Raw genomic sequence first — 23,462 nt, 5'->3', positions numbered from 1 at the left:
AACTAGTATTAAATAAACACACAACACTAACTCAGCTGGCTTACCCTGTGGTCCCCGGGGAGCACCTGCTCTGTTTGTGAGAACAAGCATAACCTTTCCTCAAGGGAAGAAACCCAGTCTGGAAGCTGATCTCGTTTGCTCCCAGTTGGCAGTGTCATAAATGCGGCATCTCAGCTGGAGGAGGAGGAAGGGGCCTCTGCAGAAACACTCTCCCAAGGTTCTGATACAAGAGAAACTTGGGTGTCTCAAACTGCTTTCCCTAGTAGAGAACAACACTTAGCTTGAGAAAGCCTCCTGCCTGCTTTCTCTCAGAGTAATTAAGAGTGAAATCCTCCTCTCGATGACCCCAATGCTCCCAGCCTGGACTGATTTACACATGAAAGGAGCCCTCTGAGGGGCTTTCTCCCTTTCACATTCACAAAGAGGCAGGGCCTATAAATAAAACCTTTCTGAAAACAAGAGCTTTTTAAAATGTCTGTGTGTGTGGGAAAGAGAATGGATGTGTGTGTGACAGAGAGAGAATGTGTGTGTGTGTGCATGAGAATGTATGTGAAGAAGAGTGAGCGCTTGTGTGAGGGCAGAATGTGTATTCTTGGGTGTGCAGTGAGAGTGTACTCAAAACAGTATGTGTTTACATGTGTGTGTGCAGGTGTGAAAGTATGGGAATGTGTGTGTGTGTGTGTGTGTGTGAGAGAGAGAGAGAGAGTATCCACTGAAGTCAGTGGAATCACTCTGGAGTTACATGGGTGTAACTGAGATCAGAATCTGGCCCCACATGTATGAGTGTGTGAGAGACAGACAGAGGGCCTGATTCACTCACTTGCAATGTAGTCATTTATACCTGTGCAACACAGTTGAAATGGCAACATTTTACACTTGCATCAGACAGGCTTAAATAGCTACATAAAGTGCAAGGCCGTGGAGAATCAGACCCAGTGGTTTGTCTATGAGTCTACCATACAAAGCTGACAATGCTCTGGTAATGAGACAGACAAAGAATTTGGGGATGACTGAATATTTATTTCTGATTAGTCATGTGTGAGAGTAAGTGAATATGTGTGTCGTTTAAAAAAAGCACAATCTCCTCCTGAGATCCAGGAGTGAGCAAATGGTGCTGGGATTTACTAATTTGTCCTCGTTTGAAGGCCATTTTTACAGTTTGTTGATAAAAAAAAAGTTCACAAAACAAACAGCGCAGCTGTTGCCACTTCTAGAAGGGAAAATGAGCATCAGAAAGTCAGGCAGAAAAGGGTGTCCATGGATCTCTTGATGTGGACTTCTTTGTGTGAAAATGCACAATTTGAATCTCCACTCTCCATCCCCGATACCCCCGCTCACCCATGTGTCTCCATGTCTTGGATATTTCCCTTCACTTGAAGCCTGAGAAGGACCCAACACAGTTTCCAGAAAACTGGCAGCTAGTGTGACCCTGTCTTAATACAAAACAGGTGACACAGAGCCCTGAGCCAAGCCAGGGCAGAGCAGACTGTAGGGATTCATAAAGCAGGTATTGGACTCTGTCATTGTCCCTGATAAGGGAGAGCTTTTAAGAAGCTGGCTACAGAGTGATAGTTTGAGAAGTATAGAACTGTTTTACCCCATTGCTCCTGAACAGCTTAACCATTTGCTTACTGACACTGTCTATGAAGTGGTACAGAAATGCCAACAGCTGTCTACACTAGCACTCCCACAGCTGCTCACATCAGAGGAGTTGCACCACTGTTAACAAATGGTGGGAGATTTTCAGGTAAAGTTCAATATAGACAAGGTGAGAGAAGGGAGACTGGGGAGGGGACACTGAAGTGTACAGATTTAACAACTTTTACATATGCCTCTTAGACTCCCCCAGTTTCTCTTGCAAGAACAACAGGCAGCAAGCAGAGAAACACACAGGACAGTTACACATGGGAATGAGAACAAACCCTCCCATCCATGCACAATGCATAAAATGTTTCTTCAGCCAGTGAAAAACAACAGCCCACTTCTTAGCTACTTGCACTGGGCAGGAGTGTGTGTTGTGTGACCAGAGATGCAGAGCTCTCCCTCCTCCAGAGTTTGCAGCTAAACTCCTCCCCCACTTCCCAGGGTCTTCAAATGAAGATTTGCATAGTACTTCCAGATCATTCCTGAGAGAAGGGACAATGGCTTTCTGCCTTCCCCATTTTCCTCTCCTGCCTTACCATACAAAGCTGACAATGGTCTGGTAATGAGACAGACAAAGAATTTGGGGATGACTGAATATTTATTTCTGATTAGTCATTTTTCTGAGCTGTAGGGAGATGAAGTGCTCCCTGAAACTCTGTGGCTAAACGTCAAACTTCACAATCATTGTAGTATGGTCTCTGCACTGGTCAGGTCAGTACCCCTTCCCATAGCTGACAGGGTTGCTTTTGTGGAAGTCTGATCATTTCTCTCCAAAACTGAGTTTGCCACTTTGAAAATCCCACTGTGCCATTTGTGAGTGGCCTTGGAGTTCCAAAATCCCCACTGAATGCATAGCTTGCCACCATGTGGAACACAGACGTACTACACCCTGATAATACTACTTTGTACATGTATAGTGCCTTCCATCTGAGGATTTTCAAAGTGGTTTTGGAATATTAATTTATTCTCACATTACAGCAGTGAGGTATGGGAGCATCATTATCCCCACTTACAGGTAGGGAAAATAAGACCCAGAAAGATCAAAGCCAACACTGTAAAAGGTGATCTTTGATTCGGATAGTATCAGGGAGTAGCTGTATCAGTCTATATCCACAAAAACAAGGAGTTCAGTGGCACCTTAAAGACTAATAGATTAACAGATTTATTTGGGCATAAGCCACCAGACTCCTTGTTGTTTTTCTTTGATTCAGAGTTACTCAATGTTTGGATGACAAATTAAAGACATTTGAAGCCAGATTATCGGAAGAGCTCATGGGCATATTTTCCAGTACTCAGTATCCACAACTGGGACCAAATTTTCAAGCATGCTCAGCACCCAGAACCTCCCATGGTGATACTTATGGTCAGACTTTTAAGAGCTCAGTACCCAACATTCATCTGAATTGTGGGATTTTTTGAAACACTAGCCCAATTTATGAGTAGCGAGCCCTTCTGGAAAGGTTGGTCCTTCTGAAAAGGTGATGAGAAGCTCACCAGTAGCTTCCACATCAGACCCAAGATCTCATTTTGGATGCCCAAAAATGGATGCCCAAAAATGGAAGCACCCAAAAGCAGTCCACTTTTGAGAATACTGGCCTAAGTGTCTTCTGCAAGGTCACGCAGTGTGCTAGGGAATCCAAATGGCGATTCACACGCCACGTTTCTCTAAGATAGAAGAGCCTAGTGAGTCAGTGGCAGAGCTGGAACCCCTTGTCCATTGATTCTCTGCCCTGTGCCTTTGAGGAACTCATGCAATATGAGGCACAGTCATGATGATGCTAATAATAATACCTTACACAACTATAGCACCTTTTATCCAATGCTCAAAATGCTTTTCCAAATTCAGGAATTTAGGTCCAAAGATGCTACATAACAGAAGAATGGCCGGCCAGAGTCAGACCAATGGTCCATCTAGCTCAGCATCCTGTCTTCCAACAGTGGCAAGTGCCAAATGCGTCAGAGAGAATTAACAGAACAAGGCAATTACAGAGCGTTAGGTTTAGGGACACCCAGATCACGGGGTTGTGTCCCTGACTATCTTGGCTAATGGCCATTGATAGACCTACTGTATCCTCCATCAATTTATCTAGTTCTTTTTTAAATCCAATTATACTTTTGACTTTCACAATATCCGCTGGCAACAAGTTCCACAGATTGACTGTGTGTTGTGTGAAGAAGTACTTCCTTATGTTAGTTTTAAACCCGTTGCCTATTAATTTCATTATATGACTTCTGGTTCTTTTGTTATGTGAAAGGGTAAATAATGCTTCCTTATTCACTTTTTCCACACCATTCATGATTTTATAGACTCACTTAGTTGTCTCTCTTTTCTAAGCTCTCACTTACAGGGGGTTTTACACTGACAGGTTTCCAGTGACTTCAGAAAAGAGCCACAAGAATGATTAAAGAATCAGAAAACATGCCGTACTGTAATAGCCTCAAGAGTTCAATTTAGCTTAGCAAGGAGATGATTACCTGGGAATACAGTAACTCCTCAGTTAACGTTGTAGTTATGTTCCTGAAAAATGCGACTTTAAACGAAACGATGTTAAGCGAATCCAATTTTCCCATAAGAATTAATGTAAAGGAGGGGGTTGGGTTCCAGGGAATTGTTTTTCACCAGACAAAAGACTATATTATATATATATATACACACATACAAGAGTATAAGTTTTAAACAAACAATTTAATACTGGTATACAGTGATGATGATTGTGAAGCTTGGTTGAGGTGGAAGAGTCAGAGGGTGGGATATTTCCTTTACTGCTAAATGATGAACTAGCAATTGGCTGAGCCCTCAAGGGTTAACTCTCTCACTCTGCAAGGCAGCAGGAATGGAGAGAGATATGCGCATTTCCCTTAAGTACACTGCCTTGTTAATTAGATCAGCTTGCTGAGACCGCTATGGAAGATGGGGTAAGCGGGGTGCAGGAGCAGGGGGGAGGGGGACACCCTGACATTAGCCACCCTCTTCCTTCCCTTCCCTCCCCCCCCCCCCCCGGCACAGCAAGCAGGAGTCTCGGGAGCAGCTCCAAGGCAGAGGGCAGGAGCAGAACATGGCAGTGGGGAGAGGGACACAGCTGAACTGCAGGCAGCTGCTGCACAGGGAACTTAGGGGAGCGGGGAGCTGATAGGGGGCTGCCGGTCCATCCTGGTTCCAAGCCCCCCCCCAGCTAGCTGCAAGGGGCTGCTCTTCCTGCAAGCAGTAGACAAAGCAGGCAGCTGCCAAACGACATTAGAAGGGAGCATTACACAACTTTTAACAAGCATGTTCCCTAATTGATCAGCAACAAAACAACGTTAACCGGGACGACTTTAAGTGAGGAGTTACTGTACTCACCATCAGTGCTGCCTAGTGATCAGGCAGGGCTATGGCAAGTTGTCTTCCTCCCAGACATTCCCCTTTCTCACTGTAACTCCACTCGGTGGTAGGCTGTCATTTTAGTGACTTCATTCTCTGGCCAGGTGACACATCCAAGTCCACCCTTCAGGATACACATAAAGAGTTCAATAATGTGGAAGTCCTCAGAAGTCAGCAAGGGATTCAGGGCTTTCCCCTTGGTTCGGGATCTTGGGGCCTGGACCCTTGCACCTTCAGGGTATTCCCCAACTTGGTTCCCTGTCAAGGTATAGACTTCTGTCATTGTCCCCTCTTTAGAGGTTGATAGGGGAGTCCAGATCCACTCTCTCCACAAGGTTCTGATCAAGGGCCCAATGATAGGCAGCTAAGCCTTAGGGTGCTATGCAGCTGCCTCCCAGGAGCATTTCCTACCAGTGCCCCTCTTCCCACAAAGTAAAATAAAAACTGAACACAAAAATAATGTTTCTGACCTTCAAAAGTCACCTCCTTTGCAGCTACAGGTTTGTTTGAGTCACCACTACCAGACCTCAAACAAGAAGAGCTCCTATGGTGCTCCTTCCCAGGAGTACAGGTCATCTTACCTCCCATCTCTCCCTTACAGCAAGCTACTCTGCTTCCCTTTTTAAGCTCTTCCCCTACCTTGCGCAGGCTTTACAGGTATGGTGGGGAGGGGCTGCCTGGGCCCAGAGCAGGTTCATAACTCTCCTTCTACAGTGTGGGATTGTGGATTTGTATACCCCACCACATCTGATCACAATCTGTAAGTACCTACATTGGGAACAAGTATTTGATAATGGGCTCTTCAGTCTAGTAGACAAATGTATACTAAGATTCAAGGGCTGGAAGTTGAAATTAGACAAATTCAGACTAGAAATAAGGTGTACATTTTTAATAGTTAGGGCTGTTAACCACTGGAACAATCTACCAGGGGTCATGGTGGATTCTCCATTCCTGGCAATTTTTAAATCAAGATTGGATTTTTTGAAAGATACACTCTAGTTCAAAAGGAATTATTTCGGGGAAGTTTTATGCAGGAGGTCAGACTAGATGATCACACTGGTCTCTTCTGGCCTTGGAATCTATGAATCAGTGAAGTTTCTCGTGATATATCCCACTGACCGTAAGTGACAAAGGAATCAGGCCTTTAAGTCTCCCAACATCCCTAACAAATATGGATAAGAACTATCATCCTCATTTATACAGACAGGAGTGATGATTCACCTCTACAGTACTTCAATTTTAAATCAATGTAATACACAGATTTCAATGGAGTCAAACCAGCACAATGCGGAGGAACATATGGTAGTGAATCAGATTCAGGATAGCTAAGCCACAGAAGGCCAGATTCATATTTGTAAAAGCAGCAAAGAGTCCTGTGGCACCTTATAGACTAACAGACGTATTGGAGCATGAGCTCATTAGTCTATAAAGTGCCACAGGACTCTTTGCTGCTTTTACAGATCCAGACTAACACGGCTACCCCTCTGATACTTGAGATTCATATTTGGTATCCTAGGGCTATACTAGCCTATATCAGAGATGACAATCCCAAATAGAAAAGGGAGCTGATACCAATTTGGCCCAGAATGACCTGCCCAAAATAACACAGAATCAGTGGTAGAGGCAGCCACTTTAGAACCGCAAACTCTTACGTCTGTTCTCTAACCACTAGATGGAGCACACATCTACCCTTCCATTTTATGTTCTGGACTGGATAGATTACTTCCAGCATTAGAGAGGAGATCAGTTTCCTTGTCCCTTGAGACTCTTAATCTGCTAGATTAATAAAGGTGCCAAGTACTATCAGTGCCAAGAGCAGGTTAGTTTTTGTGGTGTCAATACCTGTTCACTAGATAATTAACTGAAACCCATCAAACACGTCACGCAAGCCACCCAACAGTTATCATATGGTAACAATTTGTGGTTATTACAAATGTGGGCCATGTATGAACCACTGATGTGGAAGTGAAAGAGTTCTTATTCCACAAGCAATTATTTGAGTTATTCAACTCAGATAATGCCAAGTGATTGAAACTGCCACCTAAAGAAAATGTGAACCCCAAAGTCTGGTAAAAAATGTGATTAATGGAGGAAGATATCAGTAAAAATGAACAATGGCTAATTACATTCTATTAACAAAGTGCCACTCTCCCCTTGCCAGGGATTGCTGTACATCAATAAAGAAATTAGAAAGCATAATTACATTTAAAAAACTCTCTAAACTAAAACCCCTAAAACCAAACATTGGGAGTGGTCTGAGATGGAAGGAAAAAGGAAGGTTCTACCCCTAAGGTCAAAAGTGCCCATGATACACACAAAAAAACCCAGCTTTGAAACAGAAAAGCATTCAAGTGTTTCTTAAAAGTGGGGAGGTATGACATCCACTCTAGATGTCAATCTAATCAGGATTCAACATACATTACTGAAACCTGAGCACATTTGTCCTTGAATTTGTGATGAAATGGCCTAGGACTCTACCCAGAGCACTAAGATCTTCAAACTTTGGCTCATATAGCTACTTTGAATACTCCCATTTTATGCTTCTCCTCTGATCATGGTGGAGCAGCTTGCTGTTGGTTTAGCTAATTCACCTTTTCTGGTTTCTCTCCTTTTTCTTTTCTCGACTGGTTCCATTTGTATGGCCAGCACTGATGTTAGCCAGGTCTGGTTTGAAAGGGTAGATGTCTGTTACTTCTTTACCTTCCTCTTCTCTGGCTGTAAATATAGGAATGTATTGTCTATATGGAACTTGCTACACAAATGGTATTTTGTTTTATAACTATAATAAAGCACTTAATCTTGATCTAGTCATTTAAACACTATAAAATATGTACCTTTTGTTCATAAAAATATTAATTTCAAAACCTCTTATTAGAACCTGATCCTGCAAGCCTGACACATGCTGAACTCCATATGAAATCAAATGGGAGTTCTGTATGGTATTTGGAGGAGCTGTAATATCCAGGCCCCAAATCCGCAAAGAGTTTAAGAGAGTATTAATCCTATCCCGATTCAGCAAAGACTTAAGCATGTGTATAAATGCTTTGCTGAATCAGGGCCCGAGTCCTCAGTGTACAAATGTGTATTAATCAGGGGCATGCAACGTACTTTGAAGCATAATGGACAGGGTCTTACAACACAGCCAGTGAACTACGGTGTAATAAAATAATCTTGACAAAATTTACCTGTGTATTTGGGTCCTCACTGTTCTTTCTTTCTGTGCCCCATCACTTCTCTCAGACTTTTTTTCAGCAGACACCAGCACCTCTTTTTCTCTTAGGAAGTGGTCATCCCTTTTTTTCCATTTGAACTGTCAGGATGGATGGAAAATCTGGTTCCTTCTCCATCATTCACACACAGATCAAACCTTGCAGCTATCCTTAGTTTGAACTCCCCAGCTTCTCTACTTTCCCTATTCTCTGTTGCTACCTGTACTACCAAGAACAGGAATCCTCTCAATTTACTGCAGTGTTGATGAGTCTTTGAAACTGTACCTGCTCTGTTTACATGGCTTCTCCCTGAGGTCACATGGGCATCAGACTCCACTAAATGGCACTCCCAGAAGAGAACTGAGGAACTGTGCTGGTTAAGCACATAAAACTGTGTCGGGGCCAAATTCAGACACTGGTAAGCAGGCACAACAGCCTTTGACTTCAGTGGAAGCTGAATTCACTTACAGCAGGGCTAAATTTGGCCCTTGAAATTTAGTACAATGGATTAGTGATTCATTCAACGGTGGACAGAGAAGAATGGGTTTTCTCTTTTAAATTTAGTTCTAAAATAGCAGCTAGTAAGGTAGAAGGCAGTGTTTGTGACTTTTTTCTCTTGTGATCTTCTATCCCAAAATCTTTTGCATTTTCAGTCAATAAATGAACAAACCCCAAATGCTATACTTAAAAAAAATTGTGCCATATAGGGCCTGTAATAGGGTGACTTGATGTATGGGCTGGAGAGCCTGGGGCTAAGTAAACCCTTATTACAGGATGAGCCCCACCTGAGAGGAATCTGGTGATTCCAGTATACAAGAACTATGATGTTTGAGTTGAAAGGGGATAGAAGGTGCTCAGGAAGTTGTGGTAGAAACTACAGAGTGAAGAAAGCTCTCTAGGCAGGATGGGCTGGGAGAAAATCTGACCAAGTAGGAAAGTGACTGCAAAGGTCCCACACAGGAAAGCCTGGGAGGAGGAAGAAACACATTGGGCTGTGTGGATTTATGAATGGACTTTGTTCAAGGGGTTTATTTACAGTTTATTTGATAATAATAAACCCAGTCCCCAAGGAGGGGTATTCTGACCAAGAAAAAGCCTCAAGTTAAGTTTATTTGAATAGTCCAAGAGGAGAAACTGAGTTGGACTGCCTCTAGCATGATCCTAGACCACAAAGGGGCACAGGGAAGACGGCTGGACAGGTTACAAGGCCTATGTAGACATTTACATTCCATGGTTCAAATTCTATTCTTGTTTACATCAGTGTAAGCCTGAAGTAACTCCACTGACTTCAATGCAATTCCTTAGGATTTACCTCCATGTCGCAGAATGCAGTCTTTAGGCCAAAATATATACAGCTGATGATTTCATATTGTACAAATAGTATCAGAATGTATAAATTATATATTCTTTAGGAAAATGTCATCAAATACACATGTCCCAGCCCTATATATTTATTAGACTTAAAGTTCTGCAGCTATTTGCATTCAGTATGTTTTCTTTGCAACCACAGGGCCTAGAATTTTTTTAAAATTAAAACACAGGATGTAGAAAATAAAACAAAAACAAAAAAACAGAAAAGTTTCATGATCCATGTCCACTCCAAAGATGAGAATCACTTATTTACTTCTGTCTAGTTGTAAAAGGGGCAAAAGATTGCATACTTCTTTTAGACTGGTTTCAGAGTAGCAGCCGTGTTAGTCTGTATCCGCAAAAAGAACAGGAGTACTTGTGGCACCTTAAAGACTAACAAATTTATTTTAGCATGAGCTTTCGTGAGAAGAAGAAGTGAGCTGCAGCTCACGAAAGCTCATGCTAAAATAAATTTGTTAGTCTTTAAAGTGCCACAAGTACTCCTGTTCTTCTTTTAGACTGTAAATTTATTCTATTAATGTAATAAAATATACCTTAGAACCAGTACATGAACCGATATATTAGAAATAAATCAGTGAGGTCTGTAAGAGTATGTTCGTTAAGAAAATGTACTTTTACTGCCATAGTCAGAGCAGTCTTCACATCCCAAAGTGATGAGTTAGGGCCTAGCAGAGCAGCGGCTACAGAGGCAAATGCAGCAGCTATTCTGCACTCAGAAGTGGCTCACACAGAGCTGTGGACATTGTGAGCTCTTTTACTGGGCTAGAACCAGGGCACCAGGATTTTCTTCTACTCTTCCAGAGTGCTTGAACAGACCAAAGGTCCACCTTGATTGCAAGGTTTCCCCTGCAGCCCAAAGGGAAACAGCTCATCATACTTTCATTTTCTACCTCACTTCCAGGCAGCTATTCAGTTTCCTGAAAATCATGTCACTCCGCGTGCAACGCCTTGCTCTAAGTAACACCACTGTTTCTCTGGTCACTGGGGCTTTCAAGGAAACGTTCCCACTTTCTGGCCACACCTAGCAGAGAAGAGGTTTTGAATTGCCACCCCCCACCCCACTCCCTTCTCGGTGAGAGCTCATGCTGACTTTCTAGCAGCCCTGCACAGCATCTAGTCAGGGGACCTGGCTCCATCCGTCACCGCCTACTGATACCTGTAGGTCCAAGAGTCACGTTCTCCCTCAGCTCCTGCTCCCCTAGAACCCCGCAGTGCTCTTCTGGAACCATCTCCCGCCTCTCAAGAAACCCGCCTGACTGCTCTCCCCCACGCTGCTCCAGAACACCCCCAGTCCCGTCCCTAGCAGCCCCTTTCACTGCCCACAGCACCTTCCGCCCCAAGCCCTGCTGCTCTAGAACCTCCCACCCCCCAATGCTGCCTAGAGCCCCCGCCCCCGCGCTCCTCGATCCTCTCCGGTTCCAGCCCTGGCGCTCGGCGGCTCTACCCCGCGGGGGCGCTGTCCGGCTAGCTGAGTACACCGCGCAGCGCACGTCCCTCTCAGCCGGTGCCGGGGACAGCTCGACGTCCAAAACGTCTGTCAGCAAGGAGACGAGCCAAAGGAACCACGTGACTGAGAGACCTTCCATTAGCGCATGCGCGGTAAGGAGGCCTTTGACCACAGCAGAGTGCAGTTCTCAATGTCAGCCTGGCGGTAGAACCCGTTCGGAGCAGGCGCATGCTCAGTACGAGTCTAGGGGCACTCCTCACGTGGGTCCGGATGTAGTAGATTGGCGCCCGGATTGGAGGCACATGCGCATGGTGTGCTGGTGTGTCCCAGGCAGGCCGCCGTCTTCCCGCCCATTTCCTGCCTGGTTATTGCCTGTTCCGGTAATTCGTGAAGCTGCCCCACCCACAGACGAGCCTGAGCGGTAGAGATGGCGGCGCTCGCAAGAGTCTCCCGGCTGCTTCTCGCCGGCGCTCCCCGGGCCCCGTTGGGGCGGCTCATGTCGGCAGTGGCTCACGGGGAGGCCGGGGCAGGTAACGGGGGAGCCGCGACCGGGCGGGGCTGGCGATGACCCGCTGACCTTGCGCTGAGCGAAGCGCCCGCGGGCCAAGGGAGACGGGAACGGGCTTGAGGCCGTGAGCCGCCGTTCGAGCCCGTCCTTGGGCCGGGGGCATTTCCCCGTGGACTTCCCTGCTCCGCCCCGAGTCTGTGCGTCTCCCTCCCGCTGGGCTGGAGGGGGTGGGTGTCTCTGAATGCCCCTTGTGTAAAGAAATCACAAGGGTATTATTCCTCCTTGGTCCGAGGGCCCGCCGCCATTAGGGACTCTGCAATGATGCGCTTACATTGCTGCAAAGCCCTAATGCACAGAGAAGTCTTCCCTGCTGCAAGGGTTTGCCCTGATTGGTGTAATCCCTCTGGTGTAATTATCCTTACGCAGATAGGCCGTACTGTACGTGCACTTTTGGGGTTGTAGCATGTGTTTATAAGGTGCTGTGTATACTCGTGGGGATAGAAAAAGGGAGTCAAGGGGCTACTTCACAAGAGATCCTAACCCTTATGGAGTAACTGTTTTGTGCAGTGACACTGAGAATGCAATGCACCATACAACCAAATCCAGTCCTCCTTAGCCACAGTCTGTATAGTTCTCTAAGTGCATCAATTTGCTGATGAGGAAAGTGTTTCTAGAACACGGGTAGTCCAGTTTGAAAACTCTTGCATTGGAAGCTGTCTGTCCAGGGTGCTTGTCTGCTGAATTAGTGCAGCACAGATGTAGGAAATATTCAGGGAGTTAGTGCAGTATAAGAACCTTGCTATTGTCTCAGAAACTACTGTTAACTAGAGCTGATCAGAAGATATTAATTACAAGTCTTCTGCCAAAACATGGTTGACTAAACAAACTTTTTTTTTCACAAAACTGAAGACTGAAACTTCCCTTCAAAATGTTTTCAACATAATTTGTTTTGGAAAAATTTTTAAATAGAATTTTTGAATATAGTATTTAATTTGTCATTTTGTATGTAATACCAGATGCTATATCATGTCCCTACTGCTTTCATATAAAAATTGAAAATAATTTTGAAAAATTGTGTTCAAACAAATCTCAATTTATCCAAAACCAAAATATTTTCAGAATTTAGAGAGATTATGAAAACTTGTTTTCATTCTAATTCAAAACAGATTTTGAAATGCAGGACCACATTGAAATTCTCATTGTTTGACTAGCTGTACTGTTGATCATCTTCACAGTATTTTATTTCCTTAATTAGCTCGGACATGGAAGATCCTGTCTTTTGTGGTTGCTCTTCCTGGTGTTGGTGTATGCATGCTGAATTGCTACTTAAAGATGCAGCATGAACATGAAAGAGGAGAGTTTGTTCCTTATGCTCACCTCCGCATCAGGACCAAGGTATATGCAACAATGCTTTTAAAGACGTTCTTATCTTCTCCAATCACTGAATTATTTATTCCAAGATTACTACAGCTTGTTTGTTTTTTTTTGCAGCAGCAGGTATAAGTGATGGGAAATAGAATTGACTGATGGGAAAATATCTGCATTTGTAATGTAATGAATCAAGAGCTCATTTCTGTTGAGGCGGGGGAGAGCTTTTAGGCTGTCAGCTGTGGTGTTTATATGTAGATGTTGAGTTCTCCTTCCATCTTAAAGTTTCTTACACTCAGGCATGTATAAGAAACATCAAGGTTTTGGTCATAAATAGTTTTCTCCCTTAACTTACATTCACGCAGATCAAAGGGTGGCATTGTCATGAATGAGAGGGTAGAAGGGACTGGAGCATGGGTTCTCAGTCAAGGGGTCACACACAGGTGTCAGGTTGAGATCACCCTGTCTTTCCCAAATTGCTAACTGCAATTTGGGAGAGGAGGACTTGCTATGAAAACTATTAAGAATCCTTGAAGTAATGTCAAATAACTGGCATCCCTAGCCGAAGCTATTGATAAAAGAACCCTAATGGGGTGGAAGTAGTGGCAGGCTCTTTATGGTTCTTGAATTTACTGCTACTTATTTTTTTAAGTAGAATGAATTTATAATAAGCTGCCTCTAATATTCAAAGTACCATGGTTTAGGTTTTGTCTTGGGATACTGGTAAATCAAATTCATTTCTACACTTAACTGTCTTTTTACCACAGTTGCTTGTACACATTGCAAGAGGTGCAGTACTGACTAGATTAAATCTTACAATTCTAAAGATGTGATAGCCAAGCATTCAAGAAAGTTCTGCTGTGTTACCTAGTGGGTGTAAACTCAGCTTCAACTTACTTCAGGCTTCCAAATTCTGTAATATGTACAGACTCAAACATTGTTATAGGAGTTGACTTCTTGTGCCTTAGCATATTTGTCAAGTAGTTACCAAGCAATCTTATCAATTACTTCTTTCAACAGCCCTTCCCATGGGGAGATGGGAACAAAACTCTGTTTCACAACCCTCATACTAATCCTCTCCCAACTGGCTATGAAGAGGATCACTGAACACTTGGACCACAGCAGCAATTTGGACCATTGCTCTATTTGGACCAGAACACTGTATGGGACCCTCAATCTAAACAATATTCTGCATTCCTTGTACTGTCAAGTTATAAATGGCGTTCTGACCTTTAGCCCTGTACTTGAAGTGGAGGTCATTTAACATAAATAAATCTTAACCTACCATTTGTGTGTTGACCTTTGTAAAGAACTGGAAATCCTTGATCTAGTCTTTTCCCATTACTGTTTACAGAGAATTTTATGGCTAACAAACTCTTCTTGGGTGGCTGGAAAGGGTGTTGTAGGCAATAGTGTAGTGAGATTTAATTTCTGCTTATCTCTAAGCAGCCATGAGAGGTAGAAATGGTTACTGCTTTATGGCCTATAACAGACTAGTGGTAAGAATGCATACTAGAAAACCAAACTCTTATGCAAGCAACAGAATTGGATCTAAACTGTAATTGATTTTCTCCCTAAGCCATTAATCATGTTGAAAGAAGCATAAGTGCTAGATAAAATTCTTGAAAGCTACTGAAGTTGTTTAATGGGAACTGTCATACCCTATCAGAGCAGTGGTCTAATATAGTCAGTAGTCTGCCACTAACTACTGCTTTTAAAGGAAGATGCAAGAAATCCTACACTGGATAACTCTAGAACACTAATGCATGCATAAGCAAACCTCATCTCCATAAGAGAGATACTCTAGTAGACATCACTGTCTTTCCCAGCTGGAGTGCTCCTATACTGTGACAGAGCAAAGTTCTACTATTGTAGCAACCTGAAGAATTTGCACTGTTCCACACCCGACAGTACTTCTCATGCCTTGTTTTCCCTGTGCAATTTTGCCAAATGGCTTTATAATCTAATATGGCTTCATACATATGTTACTACATAAATTAGGGCCTAATGTGTGCAATTAGGAGTGAGGTGCTGTGCAAATTTATAAAAACTAAGCTGTCCATCATGGACAACAAAGCAACACACCTGTGCAAGAAGCTTCCTTTTAATTGTAACTGGTCTGTTTTAAAGCAGCAGCATTTTCATATTCTACCATAAATACAAAGTGTTATCCTACAGCAATTAAGAAGCTAGAACTTTTTGAATAGGAGTGAGCTCTTTAGTTATGACTTCATAGTACTAATTAACAAATCTATGCTGTAACACAGACAATTCAGTTTAGCCAAAGCTGAATCCTTCTTGGCCCTGCACTTTCCATGAATAGGTCGCAACCATTCATTGTGGCAAACTTTAAAACAAAACAAGCTTAATTCACAAATGAATGGTGGTACTACATAGATGCTGCAATGGAGCAACAGCTTGTTTTCTACTACATTTCTGTACTTACCAGTCACTTTAGTAGAGTCTTATTCCACTACTGCTCCTTTAGAACATTAAAAGCTAGAGCAGCTCAGGAGTATTCTAGCTGCAGAATTTGAAAGACAACTGTCTGACTACATATAGAACATAATATAGGCCAGAAACCCCTAAATTCTGCAGGGACTGAAGACTTTGTCCTCATCATGAGTAAACTAACCCTTATAAAAATAAGTTATAGAAGTAAGCATAGCTTTTCCCTTTACTGATTTGGGGGAATATAATTTATACTGTTCAGGGATCAGTATCACCCCCTTCTCTAATGAGCTTCAGCTATTCTATTCCTACCTATCTTCTAGCTGGAGGGAGAATTGCAAATGATCAGCCAATACAAGAAAAATTCTACAGTGAACAAGACACTATTTCCCCCCATTTCACAATATTTATTTCATCCCCATTATTACAGCATCTTCACAGAATACATGTGGTTGCTAAAGCAAGCTTCCCCCTATGTTAAAGCTCAGTGTAAGGCACTTTCTGGCTTAATTGAATTACCTGATGAAACGTTTTCCAGAGTTGGGATAGTAATACTCTAACACTAGCATGATTGCCTCTTTCCTCCTACCCAAAACACTTCACTGAGGTGAAGTGCAAGCTGCAGCCAGGGACTAGAGTGCACGTTATCCTTAAAGAATGTGGAAAGTTATACACCTCTACCTTGATAGAACGTGACCCGATAGAACACGAATTCAGATACAATGCGGTAAAGCAGTGCTCCGGAGGGGACTGGGGCTCCGCACTCCAGTGGATCAAAGCAAGTTCAATATAATGCATTTTCACCTATAACGCGGTAAGATTTTTTGGCTCCCAAGAACAGCGTTATATCGAGGTAGAGGTATCTCAAACAGCATTCCCAACTGACATTAATTCTGCCTCAAATGATGCCATCCTACCATCTCCCTTTCTCTGCATGGAATGCTCCAAAGAAAACGCTTTATAGCTTGTTTCATATATAAATGCCTGATATTTATTGGTGACTTTTACCATACTGGTTTTTTTCATATTAGCTCTGTCTGGCTGTATGAAGCTGAAATATAAGCTAGTGCTGTTTCTAATAATACTTGAACAGGGTGCTAGCCCCTTACAGGATCAAAATGATTCCATCTAAGTTTTTGCTGTAGGAAGCTGAATGCCCTCAACAGCTACCAGAATCAGGCCCATCCTGAAGACAGTGGGAACAACTGGCTCCCATGTGCTATTCTTAATTTTGTTGGGGTGTTATATATGGCCATACAGCCCCTTAAGGTATTCTAAATGTTATGTATTCAGAAGTTTCATTAGCTCAATGACCATAATATTACAGTTCACTATGATCAGAGCATCACTAGGGGCAGTTAAGATAGATCAGGGACCTTGTTTGAGAACTACAACCTTAACTGTATTTTCTGGAGGTTTTTTAATGGTAGTATGTACTTACAGCAATTAAATAGCTGAAATATTAATTCCATCTTACTGAAGTTATGGAAATTTCTTTAATGAGTTTTTAAAAATTGTTATGAGGACTAGTAAACAAAAACTCAGTTTCTGCAAACTCTAGTGACCTACAACAGTAGGCACACTGCAGCCTCCAGAAAGTCCAAGAAATAAGTCTGCTTTCATTGGTTGGTCAAAAGTCTCATGAATCATCCTTTGTACCAGAGTACTGTAGCTGCAGTTCTCCTCTGGTCTGTAATAAAGCAGCTCCACTTCTTACAAAAAGTCTCATTAAGAAATGTTTTTCCCCCATGTTTAGAGCCTAGGAAGAGAGCTCCTGTCCTATTAACTCACTCATTTCCAAAGGACTGAAACCCTCCTATGGTCCAAAAGAATGGCAATGGTTTTTAACACATCCAGTGGAGAGGAGAAGCAATATCAATAGAGGAGACTCCTTTTCTCACTCCTTCAGCTGCTCCCTGTGCTCATGATGGGTGAATGGGGAGGAAACTCCCTCCCTCAACTCTTTCATAAGGCTCTGGGGGCGGAGGGACTTTCTCCTTTTGCAAACCTTAGGCTCAGAGAAGGGGGAAACTAATTGCTGTTCTGAGTCCCCCACACCTCTTGCTTTCTCCAGTTACATTAAGGTCTGCAGAAAAAAAATCCATTCTTGAAGATCTCCAGAGGGATTTAGGGAGGAAGGGCTGGGGCAGGAGCAGGAAGCTTTGTTTTTCATAGACTTCAGGTTGACTTGAGTTAAAAAAAAACCCACTATCCAGAGCCTCCCTACGGAAAAGTCTTTTTCAGTAAGAAGGCTAGAGGGCAAGGTGCATTGCTGTAAGGAAGAGGGCTAAACAAAAGTCTCTAAAGAAATTTGGAAAACAAGCTTAGTTCTTGACTAATCCTTTACATGCTACACTAAGATCACCATTCAACAGTTCCTGATATTACTAAATCAAAATTTCAATAACTCTTGAAATCAGATTTCAGCCAGCTAAATTTTGGTTTAGGACATTAGTTTTCATGCAGAGATATATTATAAAGTTGAATTTCTCCCTCTCCTTTCAGATTTCTTATTACAAAGCAGGAAGACAAATTTCCAACTGGCAGCTGGGTACTGTTTTAGGGTGTCATAAGGCAGGAATCCCTTGTCTAATTCAAGTATCTAACTTAAGCTGACATCTAACTTCATGATTTTGAGGCTAATCTGTGGAGTGTTTTTGGGCACGTAGGGGGTGCCTGTTGGAGGAGGACAACTGAAGTGTAATTGAATTGCTGTTGAAGCTTTATTGATGGGGCAACAGCCATTCAGTAGCATAGAGTTAAATTCAAGGTTGCATCAGTGCCTTTCAACTCTGCACAGAGTGCCTGAGGCTGTTGAAAGTACCTTCTGAAAGCAGTTGCTCTTGTTCACTTCTGGGACAGGCTGTCCCCTTTCCATCTTAAAGGGCACACGCAGGTTTAATTGGACAGTTGTCTCATTTAGTCAAGCATAACTTTACTTAACAGATGTGTATTCTATATTAAAATAACACCTTGTGTGTTCAAACAAAAATAATTGCAACTCTAGCAGTAGTACTTCTATGACACCACTAAAGTTGCACAATATGAAGCAAAGCTGTAGCACATCAGTTTTCAGGAAAACTGAAGCCAACTCTATCCCAATAAAAATCCAGCAGCACACTCCCCTAAAAGTAAATTAACCCCTTTCACATTAATTTTAGACAATTTTAAATGCTAATATAAATAAAGCAACTGATTATAAACCAGCTAATATCTAAACCCCTTTCAATAAATATTCCCCTGTTGAGAGTACATTCACTGATGATCATAGATTGATAAAAAGGCTTTTCACACACCACATGATGCCAGACCACCAACAACATTCATTTAAGATGAAGCAGTAATTGCCACACAACCTAGCTGAAAGAAAGTGCAGAAAAGACTTCTTGCTTCTTAAAAAGCCAGGCAGAAACAGCAGCTAATCCAAGGCAATCTTCTAGTCTTTGTGAGGTTCTTTTTCCAAGTCCAAAATGTCATTGTAATGGCACAATATGCCCAAACAAGGTCAGGAGGCATTTTCAGCTTTTCCTTTACTGGGACCCATGAATTCCAGCCCTTCAATGGGTATGTCTTTCTCCTTAATAGCTTTCTAGGAGGGAAGGGGGAAAAAAAAAAAAAGGCAAATTTGTTTTAATAATGTTTTGTGGTTCTACATGAAGACATGTTCCCTGCCTGATATAATTTAAGGCCAATCAAGGTTGCTGTTAAGGTTTCCATCAAACCATACCATCAGACATGCTCAAAGAGATATTGCGAACATAGTATGAATTGTAGCCAAGACTCCATCAGATAAATTTATTCAAGCCCTAGACCAAAACACTTCTCATCCATATATTGGAGGAATTACACCTGGTGCGGTGAGTGAAAGAGAAGCTAATGGGACCTAAAGATGACGTCTCAGTGCTCTGAGCAGAACCACCAAGGCAACAGATCAAGTTTTCATGGAGTAATGCAGCGTGAAAGAAATTGACAGGATGACTGTTACAAAAGCACTGACTGCCTGTTCTTCCAACTGGAACGTCAATAATAAAGCTTCATGTAGGAGGGACATGGAAGAAAGGGAGGAAAGAACTATTACATGTTAAAAATGTGTATATATGAAGAAAAAACATAAGTAAAGGTGACTGCAATTAAGCTTTATAGGCGAGATTAAAGAACATACATAGTTTTATATCACAGAAATGTACGACTGGAAGGAACTATGAGATGTCGTGAAGTCCAGAGCGTTGCGCTGCGCCAGGACCAAGTAAACCTACAACATCCCTAACAAGTGTTTGTCTGACCTGTTCTTAAAAAAATCGTCAGTAATGTGGATTCTATAATCGCCCTTTGAAGCCTCTTCCACAGTTTAACTGCCCTGACAGAAAAAGTCCTCTCTCAAGAAGACACATGTACAGTTTTTTTAACCTTTCCTCATAGGTCAGATTTTCTAAGTATTTTATCATTTTTGTTACACTCTTCCCGATGAAGCCATATTGGCCTCTTACTATTCTTATCTTTCCTACACATGGGGATAGTTTGTCTCCTGGAGATACTGCCAGCACTCCTGAACTATTCCCTCCACCACACACACTTTAGATTTTCTTCCCATGGGACCTTACCTACCAGTTTTTTGAGTTTGTTAAAGTCTGCTTTTTTAAAAAAGTCCTTTTTCCTTATTCTGCTGCTCTCACTCCTTCCTTGCCTTAGAATCATGAAATCTATCATTTCATGATCACTTTCACTACCAATTCCTCCCCATTAAATCAGAATCAAATCTAAAATGGCTGTTGTCCTGCTTACTTCCTCTACTTTCTGGGAAAAAAGTTGTCCCCAATACTTTCCAGTAACTAACTGGAAGTTTTGTATTTTGCCATATTACTTTTACAACAGATGTCCACATAGTTAAAGTCCCATGATACTACTAGGTCTTTTGGATACAGAGATGTCTGCTTCATTTATAAATGTCTTATCCACCTGCTCTTCCTGATTTGGAGGACTATAGTAGACCTCTACCATGTCATCTCCCTTACTTATTTATTTTTACACCTTTTTTCTTTACCCAGAGATTCTCAAGTGATCTGACTCCCATTTTCTTTTAGACCTCAGAACACGTGTGTGTAATACATATACTGCAAGTCAATGAAAGTAGGAAAAGCATTTCTTAACTAGAAGAGCAGCAAGAAAATAGCCAGTCAGCAATTTTAGCTACTCAAGTGATATACCTATTGGTGAAACACACAGAATCAATTTTAGAATAGAAGAAGAAGAGTATCTTTCTTTCAACTTTGTTCAAGATCATTTGTTTCAGAACACTGTGAATGCAACAAGGTGACAGATAGCCTTGCCTTTCCTAATACTCAAAGGCTAACAGATGTAAAAGCAAAGGCAAGGGACCACAACTTAAATGAGTTTAGAGAAGAAAATAAAGGAATGAATCAAATTAAGGTACACACCTTAAGAAAAAAAGATAACTTTAAACAAAAAAAGAGCATAAGATCATGCTAACCAGGAGAGTAAAAGAACGTAAGATACTTGGTCCACATACATCTGAAGGATGAATCACAGTTAGGATGAAAAACAGAAATATTAAATATAAAGCAACCAATACAGTGTTTAACCATAAGGAAGAAAAGAATGCATATTATGAACAAATGTAAGAGGACAGCAAAACAAAAACTCAACTGGAATCAATGTTTGGTAATAGTAAATGTCTCAAAAAACAAGGCCAAAAGAGGGCATCAAAAGATTTTAAATGAACAGAAGCAGCAAGTACCATCAGCTGTAATTTTTGATTATTTGGAATACAGATGGAATAATTTTCAACTGAACAAAAAAGCCAAATATTGTCACAATATTTAAACAAAGGAGACCCTGAAATATATCAACCAATTAGACTTCAATTTCAAGAATGAAGATCTAGGGGGCAACAAATTAGGCCTGAACCCAAATCAGGGGGAAACAAAATTAGGCCCTGATCATGTGGTCAGACCTCTATGCCTGCATGGAGCCCCAATGAAATTAATGAGGCTCATAGCACAGGGATTCACCCACTTGCAGCAGCATGTAGGATCTAGGCCCTGTACATGAGCCAATAGTGAGATGAGCAAAGTAAGAAAAAATAAAGTAATAATGCCTCTTTGGACAGCCCTTCTAAGTCCATTGTTTTATGAAATTTCAGCCATTCAACCCCACACCATCCCCACAATCCTAGACATACCTAGCACTCAAAATAACCTACTATACTTAGTTACATAGGGCACACAAATTGTAGCAGCTTTTCAACATCACTGCACTTCCAGTAAAGATATCCTCATTATATTTCTATGAAGAAAAACCTCAGTGAAACTAGGATGTTTCCTCTTCTTGTTAATGAAAAACAGAACACTGGAGAATATACAGAGAAAGACAAGTAAATGATGCAGAGACTACAGAATATGGCATACTAAGGGACCTCTAAAGAGGGCTCCAGAAGTGACCCTGGCAATTACAGGCCAGTAAGCTTGACTTCAGTACCGGGCAAACTGGTTGAAACGATAGTAAAGAACGAAATTGTCAGAAACACAGATTAACATAATTTGTTGGGGAATAGTCAACATGGTTTTTGTAAAGGGAAATCATGCCTCACCAATCTACTAGAATTCTTTGAGGGGGTGAACAAGCATGTGGATAAGGGGGAATCCAGTGGCTATAGTGTATTTAGATTTTCAGAAAGCCTTTGACAAGGTCCCTTACTTACCAAAGGCTATTAAGCAAAATAAGCAATCATGGGATAAGAGGGAAGGTCCTCTCATGGATTGGTAACTGGTTAAAAGATAGGAAACAAAGCATAGGAATAAATGGTCAGTTTTCAGAATGGAGAGAGGTAAATAGTGGTGTCCCCCAAGGGTCTGTACTGGGCCCAGTCCTATTCAACATATTCATAAATGATCTGGAAAAAAAAAGGGAAACAGTGAGGTGGCAAAATTTGAAGATGATACAAAACTACTCCAGATACACCTCTACCTCGATATAACACTGTCCTCGGGAGCCAAAAAATCTTACCGCGTTATAGGTGAAACCGCATTATATCGAACTTGCTTTGATCCAGCAGAGTGCACAGCCCTGCCCCCAAGTAGTGCTTTACTGCGTTATATCTGAATTTGTGTTATACTGGGTCCTGTTATATCGAGGTAGAGGTGTAGTTAAGTCCTAGGCAGACTGCAAAGAGCTACAAAAGGATCTCTCAAAACTGGGTGACTGGGCAACAAAATGGCAGATGAAAGTCAATGTTGATAAAAGCAAAGTAATGCACATTGGAAAACATAATCCCAACTACACATATAAAATTATGGGGTCTAAATTAGCTGTTACCACTCAAGAAAAAGATCCTGGAGTTTTTGTGAATAGTTCTCTGAAAACATTCACTCAGTGGGCAGCGGCAGTCAAAAAAGCAAACAGAACGTTGGGAATCATTAAGAAAGGGATAGATAATAAGAAAATATCATATTGCCTCTCTATAAATCCATGGTACGCCCATGTCTTGAATACTGCATGCAGGTGTGATCGCCCCATCTCAAAAAAGATGTACTGAATTGGAAAAGGGCAACAAAAATGATTAGGGGTATGGAACAGCTGCCGTAAGAAGAGACAATAAGACTGGGACTTTTCAGCTTGGAAAAAAGACAACTAACGGGGCAGGGTTTGTGCGGGGGCGGGGAGGCCTTTCCCCAGCGATGGAAGAGGAAACCCGCGGACACCCCACCCCCGCGCTGCCCTTCGACGGGACCTTCCCCACGCTCGCTCACTCCCCTCGGCAGCTCGCCCTCTCCCCCCTGCCGCGCCGGGCCCGGCCCGCTGCCCCGCACCTGCACGCAGAGCTGGTAGCGCTTGAAGAGCTGCCCGCAGGGGTCCCCCGCGTTCTCCCCCTTGAGGAACTTCTCGGCGAACCAGCGGTTGAAGCACTGGTCATACTCGCGCTTCAGCTCCGTGCAGGCCTCCCCCACGCTGTTCATGGCGCAGCCGCGGGCCCAGGGTAGCGACCGGGCCTCGCGCCGCCCTGCCCCAGAACGAAGACCCCCACCCCCGCTGCTGCTAAGGGCGGCGTTCCTAAGTGACGTGTTTCCCGTTCTTGGGACGCTGGTA

General features: G+C 42.5%; 3 protein-coding genes across 4 annotated transcripts in view; 1 reads left to right on the top strand and 2 right to left on the bottom strand.

Annotated features, from left to right (window-relative positions):
- Positions 1-11,137, bottom strand: part of MSI1 (musashi RNA binding protein 1) — a 107,002-nt gene extending 95,865 nt beyond the window's left edge. For both annotated transcript variants that reach the window (XM_044989636.1, XM_044989638.1), the window contains exons 1-4: positions 11,030-11,137; positions 8,191-8,315; positions 7,597-7,720; positions 4,985-5,129 (exon numbers count right to left, since the gene is read on the bottom strand). The gene's annotated coding sequence lies outside the window, so the exon portion shown is untranslated. The remainder of the gene's footprint in view (positions 1-4,984; positions 5,130-7,596; positions 7,721-8,190; positions 8,316-11,029) is intronic.
- A 145-nt stretch (positions 11,138-11,282) lies between these two features.
- Positions 11,283-14,195, top strand: LOC123350854 (cytochrome c oxidase subunit 6A1, mitochondrial). The gene is made up of 3 exons (XM_044989652.1): positions 11,283-11,562; positions 12,796-12,935; positions 13,929-14,195. Exons 1-3 carry the CDS (start codon positions 11,460-11,462, stop codon positions 14,013-14,015), a joined length of 330 nt encoding a protein of 109 aa, XP_044845587.1. The 5' UTR covers positions 11,283-11,459; the 3' UTR covers positions 14,016-14,195.
- A 2,398-nt stretch (positions 14,196-16,593) lies between these two features.
- Positions 16,594-23,439, bottom strand: TRIAP1 (TP53 regulated inhibitor of apoptosis 1). The gene is made up of 2 exons (XM_044989653.1): positions 23,186-23,439; positions 16,594-18,948 (listed from the first exon to the last, which is right to left on the bottom strand). Exons 1-2 carry the CDS (start codon positions 23,330-23,332, stop codon positions 18,865-18,867), a joined length of 231 nt encoding a protein of 76 aa, XP_044845588.1. The 5' UTR covers positions 23,333-23,439; the 3' UTR covers positions 16,594-18,864.
- Positions 23,440-23,462: the final 23 nt, after the last annotated feature.

Source organism: Mauremys mutica, chromosome 16 (genome assembly GCF_020497125.1).
Source record: "Mauremys mutica isolate MM-2020 ecotype Southern chromosome 16, ASM2049712v1, whole genome shotgun sequence".
Taxonomy (NCBI): domain Eukaryota; kingdom Metazoa; phylum Chordata; order Testudines; family Geoemydidae; genus Mauremys; species Mauremys mutica.
Note: the sequence above shows the minus strand (reverse complement) of the source record. Positions and strands in the feature narration are given on the sequence as shown.